Source organism: Schistocerca serialis, chromosome 7 (assembly GCF_023864345.2).
Source record: "Schistocerca serialis cubense isolate TAMUIC-IGC-003099 chromosome 7, iqSchSeri2.2, whole genome shotgun sequence".
NCBI lineage: Eukaryota > Metazoa > Arthropoda > Insecta > Orthoptera > Acrididae > Schistocerca > Schistocerca serialis.
This window is the reverse complement of record NC_064644.1, coordinates 146,921,365-146,929,287: the sequence shown is the minus strand read 5'-3', so window position 1 is coordinate 146,929,287 and position 7,923 is coordinate 146,921,365. Positions and strand designations below refer to the sequence as shown.

The 7,923-nt window shown below is 43.3% G+C and overlaps 1 protein-coding gene across 1 annotated transcript; it reads right to left on the bottom strand.

Moving 5' to 3' along the window:
- Positions 1-1,831: 1,831 nt before the first annotated feature.
- Positions 1,832-7,284, bottom strand: LOC126412286 (cuticle protein 19.8-like). The gene is made up of 2 exons (XM_050081799.1): positions 7,173-7,284; positions 1,832-2,134 (listed from the first exon to the last, which is right to left on the bottom strand). The coding sequence occupies exons 1-2, from the start codon at positions 7,182-7,184 to the stop codon at positions 1,901-1,903; spliced, it is 246 nt and encodes an 81-aa protein (XP_049937756.1). The 5' UTR covers positions 7,185-7,284; the 3' UTR covers positions 1,832-1,900.
- Positions 7,285-7,923: the final 639 nt, after the last annotated feature.

Genomic DNA, 7,923 nt, shown 5'->3' with positions numbered 1-7,923 from the left:
AATCAGCCAATGGATGCGATTCGTTCGAAACTAAATACATTAGCAATAACATAGAACACTACGCACATCCACATGCTAGCCGTAGATATTTTAGCGATTTTAAAGACTTTTTTAAAATTTGGTAACTTTCATATGCCAAATTGTTTTAGGACTCTGATATCTGACAGTTAAAGATTCAATACATCTCTGATCGTATCACTTTATACGGCACCTGGGAAGGGTTCTGTAGTGTACAGCCGCCCGGGGTGGCCGAGCGGTTCTAGGCGCTTCAGTCTGGAACCGCATGACCGCTACGGTCGCGGGTTCGAATCCTGCCTCGGGCACGGATGTGTGTGATGTCCTTAGGTTAGTTAGGTTTAAGTAGTTCTAAGTTCTAGGGGACTTATGATCTCAGATGTTAAGTCCCATAGTGCTCAGAGCCATTTGAACCATTTTGTAGTGTAAAAACAAATGCGTGCATTGAGTGACGTGATGCACAGTTAAGGAATATATAAGACAATAAAACAATTTGCTGATAATACAAAGTTAAAAAATTCTTCCCAAATCCTTTTGACTGTTTGTAAAGTTTTCCAAATTCTTCTTGATTTACGTGACGTGCAGTTACAGAATATAACAGTCATTATTAAATCGACGTTTATTGATATTACAGCGCTAAAAAATTCTTCCAGGATCTTTTGAAAATGTTTGAACGGTTTTCTCTCAGGTTTTCCGTTGTCTGACTCGATCAACAGTGGTCGTAAGTGATCAATTAAACAGTTTGCACCTGAAGGTGGACTCTCAGGGTCTAAAATGCGTTGCATGTATTAATTAAATTGGAACTGTTTCGCGTCTGAAGACGTTATTATCCATACTTCCAGTGTAATTGATGTTCAATATGAATACTTTTATCATAAACAGCGTGTACCGGGCATGGACTAAATGATTTTGAACTAAGGGCTCATCTCCATCAGCCAACAGCTTAGCAATATACGTTTTTATAAAGGCGGCCGTCAGTTGGAAAGGGGACCATGAGCGTAAGCTGCAATGCAGTGCGAGTAGTTTATGTTAATAAAGTACTGAAAATACATGTCTGTCTATCGACTCTCGAAGTACAGTCTTCAGGCCTCATGACTGCTTGTGTAGTTGGAGTCCTGCAAGTCTGGATGGATTGTGGTGCACCGTTCATCAAAGTAGCTGTGAAAACAGCTCGGTATGGTTCTGGCTGTATGAAGCTGAGTATCATCATCATCATCAGCCAATTCAATCATTAAATGATGTGGCCTCTTCGAGTCGTGGATTCAGGTAGGCTTTCAGCAGTCTTCTCCAAGTGGGACGGTCTTGGGCAGTTCCCTGCCAGGTGTTACCAGCGATCTTCTTGATGTCTTTGTCCCATCTGTCTGGTGGTCTTCCTCTAGGCCTCCAGTGCTCCCTCGGACTCCAGTACTAGCTTCGTCCGTCTGTTGTCTTTTCTTCTTGCGACGTGGCCAGCCTACTGCCATTTCAAGGAACCTACTGTCTCTAAGATGTCGTTAACCTTCGTCACAGACGGGATGTCATCTGCCCTTTTCTCATCCTTTCTTATATAGCATATCATTGATCTCTCCATGGCTCTCGGTGCTGTCCTAAGTTTCCCTTTTGTAAATGAGTTCAGTGTCCATGTCTCGCAGCCATACGTCATCACAGGAAGATTGCATTGAGTATATCGACTAGGAATCACATGAGTGTCCAAGGACGTAGCCGTGGAAAGAATTAGGCAAGGGTCTGACAGTATAAAGCTGAGTAAATGGGCCAGGAATGAGATATACCAAATTAAGAGGTCTAGAGAGAGATTAAAACAATAAAAAGTTCAGTATCACATGAAAGAAGATTTATTCACGGTGATTAAATCAACAAAGGTGGAGCAGTCCGATAGGACTGTCGTTCATCCTAAGATGGCGGCCCTGTAGGCAGCAGTGTATGGGGCGAAGTAGGCAGCAGAGTATGGGGCGGCGTAAGCCACTGGAGCTGCGGCAGCGGTGTAGGCGACGGGGGCGGCGACTGCGTGGGCGGTGTAGGCGACGGGGGCGGCGGCCACGTAGCTGGCCAGCAGGCCGGGGGCCGGCTTGGGTCCGGGGGCGGCCAGGCAGGCGGCCACCACGGCCAGGACGACGATCACCTGCGATTAACAGCACACAATCTTCAGTATTGGGTAGTCAAAAAATGGTACAAATAGCTCTGAGCACTATGGAACTTAACATTTGAGGTCATCAGTCCCATTGAACCTAAAACTACTTAAACCTAACTAACCTAAGGACATCACACTCATCCATGCCCGAGGCAACATTCGAACCTGCGACCGTAGCGGTCACACAATTCCAGTCTGAAGTGCCTAGAACCGCACGGCCACACCGGCCGGCTACTGGGTAGTCAAAGTGAACTCATTACGTCTTAAATCGGGTAGAAGTATCCAATTAAACGGTAATCAATTCGGCTTGGAATCTCATTGACTGGAATAGAATTGTCTTTAGTGATGGGTTCCGCTTCGAACTGATGGAGAAGCCACGATAGGGGTGGGATACCATACCGCCCGCCTACCAGGAGTGATGGTCTGGGTGCCATCTCTTTTCATGGTAGAAACTCTTTGGCTGACATCCACGTAACCCTCACAGAACAGCGTTATGCCAAAGATATGAACTGTCGCGTTTTGTTAGTCCTTACGGCCAGCTATCCCGGGCTTACATTACAGCGAGATAATGCCCGCCTGCCCAAGACGGGAGTTGCTACAGCTTGTCTCTGTGGATGCCAAACCTCGCCTTGGCCAGAAGGGTCGCCATATCTCCATCGAGTTGAGAACTTTAGCAGCATTATGGGAAAGGCCTACCAACCATCTCGGAACTTTGACAATCTAACACCATGGTGGGACAGAATTTGCAAGGATGTCGCTCTGGAGGACATCCAACAACGCATCAATCGATTGCAATCCCAATAACTGCCTGCGTAAGGACCAGAGGTGAAGAAACTCCTAATTGACTCGATATGTTTTTTTCTGCTTCTTGTATAAATTTTCGATTTTTCCTGAAATCGTAATCATTTGTTTGGCTTTACATGTAAATCATATCTAGAGATTTCAGTTCCATTCGAATAATTCCTATATGGTGCATCGTGTCAATGTATTTTCAATGTATTTACCGAAAATGCCTTTTGAATAAGTGGAGTTACTAGAGAATAACCTAAAGAAACATAAATTTTGTTTAAACGTAAATATTCTCAAAATGGTACATTGTGTAACGAAAGAATTTTTAAAATCAGAAGAAAAGTAACAGACTCTTAAATGTACGCGTGACGGAAAATTAATAAATAGGACGCTTTTCGTATCAGGATATTGAGATATTTGCCCTGGGAATACATCTACGAGCTGTCATTTTCACTAAAAAAAGTGCTTGATTGCAATGGCTATGTACGTGTTTTTGACGTCGATACGGATGATTCGTAACTGAAAATAAAAAGAGAGGAATGCTATGGAATATTCCGGATAACTGCAAATAAGCGTTTTTGTTTCCGAATACATGACGAAAAAGAAAATGACTGCGTTAAAATACACACATCCACTTCGTTCGTAATGTTCATAGCTGTGGCCATTATTTGTGGGTCTAAATTATAATAAATTACAGCGCAGCGCCGCGCATTTATCCTGTTTCCTCTTAAAACCAGTCTACTGTGCATAATTACTTGTGATTAATTCTAGCAACTAACAGCTGCTGCCTGGGCTATCAGTACGTGTTATGTTGCCAGTCGGACAGCAAGAAACCGTAAAAATGTACAGTATAGCCCCCAAAAATATTCATATAACAGTGTTCCACAAAGAAATTGACAGTAACGCTTTTCCAGAAAATATGAAATAAAACATTGGCCACTAAAATCAATTTTTTGCACATTTTGATTTACAACGCGTTATTCTAAATGATTTCGTAATATCTTATCTGCAGCTGAAAAGTTAAAACGTGCTGTCAACGACTCTCTTTCCAAGTTCCCGCATTTTTCCCCGACATGCAACTGGTAGAAATAGGCAGTAACAGCTGTTCTTCTCCTAAAATATATCAATTACTCGATGAGTTTCGACGCTATATTATTGGCATCTGTAGGGCCCTATGAAAACGGAATGCACTATCACACGTACCATGTATATTAACTGGTCCCATGGATTTCTCTTTACACGGTGTGTGCACTGTAGCTAAAAAAAAAAAAAAAAAACCTGCGACAGTTATTGTTAGATGACTGGAGTGTTAATAGAAATCCATGATACCAGTGAATGTACACCGTACCTCTCCCAATGTACCGATGGTTTGTTGTCACTGTTCAGTTTGCATACGGGCCTGAGGATACCACTAATACTTGTCAAGTAATTAGTGTATTTTGTAAAACGAACGGCTATTCTTACTCCTCATTTCTACAAGTTTATGACCAGCCGCCGTGTCACGTCCATTTCAATAAGGGCCATGCATGTAAAAATTATGATTGGCATATCTCTGGAGTATCTCTCTTTGTCTAGTCCAGGGCCATGATTACTTACAATCAGCATAGTATGGAACATCCTATATAATTGCTTAGGGTTGTGGTTTAAGAAGGCCATTGTAGCCATGGCCAAATCATCGGTTCATCGCTGATACGCATATACAGTATAACACCGCACCACATCCTGAAAACTTCCATGATAAGGTACATTCATTCAGCTATGTTGTTAGTCCGAGCTTCCTCTCTACTGTGCGATACAGTACCTCCTTCGCTTGTGAAAACAATCACTAGCTGAAAATACTGATGACCCGTACTTGACGATTCACCGAACTTTTCTCCGTATAGTTCTCTCTACAGACAATAAACTGTTAGCGGTTAAAACTGCAAGGGATGAGTTATTTGACCGATCGTAAGGTATCATATAGTCAAGTCACATTCGGTGAGTCTGAAAATGTTACTGTGTGCAGCTAGACAATGTCCGTGCGAGATGCGACGCAACGACTCTGCACCAGGTAATGTCAGCACTGCGAATACAGTTCTGTCTTCCCAGGAAGTCTCAGCAGGAAAAGGAGCGCAGAGAGTCGCCTGTCCATCAACAATACTGGGTGAGGAAGTGGCAGCACTCGGTCTTTTAGACGACTTCCGTCTTTGCGCACAGTATGAAAATGGACGTATCCGTGTGTGGAGGGTCAGAGAATCACGATCATTGAGAGGAAGCATTAATCACCGTCAAACGTTCCCAGCACATGGGGTGGTGGTTGGGGTGCCACTGGGATAACAACTCGACAACCCCTGTTTCGAATAGCCGGTGATCCGTGTAGCAGCCGATACGGTGGCTGTGCCCTGCACTGAAGCCATCTTCAAGCTATCTTTCAACAAGATAACGAAAGAGAGCATGTGTTCAGACAACAGGAGATGTTTCGATTGTAGCCATGGCTAACAAGTTTTCCATACCACTAACACAAAGGAAACTCACCAACCACTATGACTGATGGGGTCTGGCATACGGTTGCACCTGGACGAAATGATGTACCAGTACCTGTCAACCAGAACCATTTTAGATACATTTCCAGCCAGACTGAAGGCGTCATGCGTATTAAAGTTGGCGGCTCTGTGTACTGAATTTCGCACACTCCCAAATTTCGTACAAATTAACTCGTATATAAATCCTAGAAATTATAGCACAATATCTAAAAGTGTGTTATTCGTGCAGTTTTTCGTGGAGTTACAGTACAAATTGCCAGTAGTGTACATATTTGGATTTGGAATTTAATAAGATATTTCAATTTTAAATGAAAAATTATAAACGCTTAAGCTTATAACATTACAGGCTACATATTTTATTTAGTTAGACTGACTGACAGGCAGATGATGACACCACGGAACTACCTGGCGCCATTCACAAAGCACCACCGATACTACAGCACGGAAAATAGAAAAATCACTCTCTACGTGTGTGATCACAGCGGTTCACCACTCATCTCAAAGCCACGATGTAGGAAAATTATATTAACGTCGTTTTGTGTGACATGGATCACATGTCACATAAGGGGACGTAATTCCTTAATAATCACTCACCCCATTCGGTGGGATACTGTGTAGCGTTTATGAATTTGTTCCCGGCCACTATGGACATGAGGAGTGTAACTGCATCGCTATAAGCAACCTGCCATTTCCAAGCTGTTAACATCAGCATCGCGTTTAGGGCAACGAAGGCTTGACGTGGAGGAAAGTGAGATTACGACAGTCTCCAGTAGACTATGACGTCACTAGGGTCGGAGCCCGAGTTCACAGTGGTTCGTCTATGGCCAGAAATGTCATTGACTGTTGTAGAATTGTCTTCAGTGAAAAGTTCTGCTACTAACTGAGCCTCGATGAACAGAGAAACGTGCCTGGAGACTACTCGAACAGCGGGGCGCACCAACCTGACTGCCACCCGCCATACGGCCCGAGAACCAGGACATGGTATGTGGTGGCATTTCAATTCATAGCCGAATCCCTGCATCCTTACAGCTGATTGGGAGGGCGAAGATAATCTGCGTCCAGTTTTCTTGTCCTTCACACCAATCCACCGCGAGCTTACATTTCAGTGAGATCATGCCCGTCCGCACACCGCGAGCGTTTCAATAACTTGTCTGCGTGCTTGGAAAACCCTACGTTCGTCAGCAAGGTCGGCGGATCTCTCACAAATTGAGAAATCTGGAGCCTTGTGGGCAGGGCCCTCCAACCATCGCGGGATTCTGATGATCTAATGCACCAATTGTACAGAATATGGCACTATATGCTTCAGGAGATCCAACTCTATCAATCAGTGCAAGCCGAATAGCTGTCTCCATAACGGGCAGACGTGGATCAACACGTTATTGCCTTGCACAGTTGGTAAAGCTTTTCGTCACGAATAGTCCGTCCATTTTTTTTTAAATTGAACTCTAAATATATATCACATCTCCAAATTTCCGGTCCAGTTGGATTATTTCTTCGTAAAGCTATTTTTTTTTTTGTCTTATAGTCCATAATATTAAACACCTCCCCTTTTAGCTGGGAAGCCCGTACATTCGAGAACCCATACACTGTAGAATACATATCAAACGCGTTTCCCTAAAGGCTTCAATTTCAGAGTCCTGAGATAGGCGTTGGTAGAAGACACCACGGATATGATGTTCCTGCGAACTCAATGACAAGCGAACGGCGTCGCCACTCACCTGCTTGTACATGTTGCTGTCTTGTTGGCTACTGGTAACCTGTGGCTACAGTCCGTTGTCTCGCGCTTATATACCACTCGTGTAGGCCCGGCATGCATCCAAGTCACGTCTTGTGACGCTGAATGGCCGAGTCGAAGGCAGCGTGTCTTGGCCAAGCGACGGGCGGCCAATGAAAGAACTCGCCATAATAGATTCATGGGATCGACATCTAATATTTCATGTGTGTGACGAACAGCAATACTAAATAGTTTAGCTAATTATGACAGAGTCAGTTTCGTTAGAACCATTTTAGTCGTTTCTGTGTGTTCGTGTTCATAAAAATATCGAAAAAATAAGGTGCTTTGAAGTACACATTGCACAACACAACACTTTACGAACTTACAGTCTATTGCTAGCGAGCAAAATTGTTCTATGCTTGTTGGACATTCAAATCAGGTGTCGTATTACTCTTATATCGTGTCACACAAACTTGATTCTTAAGTGTTAAGGGGAGTTTGAACGCCATATCCGGACAATGTAAAATTTAGTGAACTGACTTCCCAGTATTTTGGGAACCACTGTAACCATTAACATGCAACTTTTACACGACATGAAACTGTATGTTCTGATTCTACTGAACTACAAAGACTCACGATATGCATGTTATTACTCTCTGAAAATTGGAATGCTCTACTCGAAGTAGTTTCTGAGATTTAGGGAAAAATGTAACAGAAAATGTAAATTTTCAGCAACTTCTTCTAATGTTTCAAAA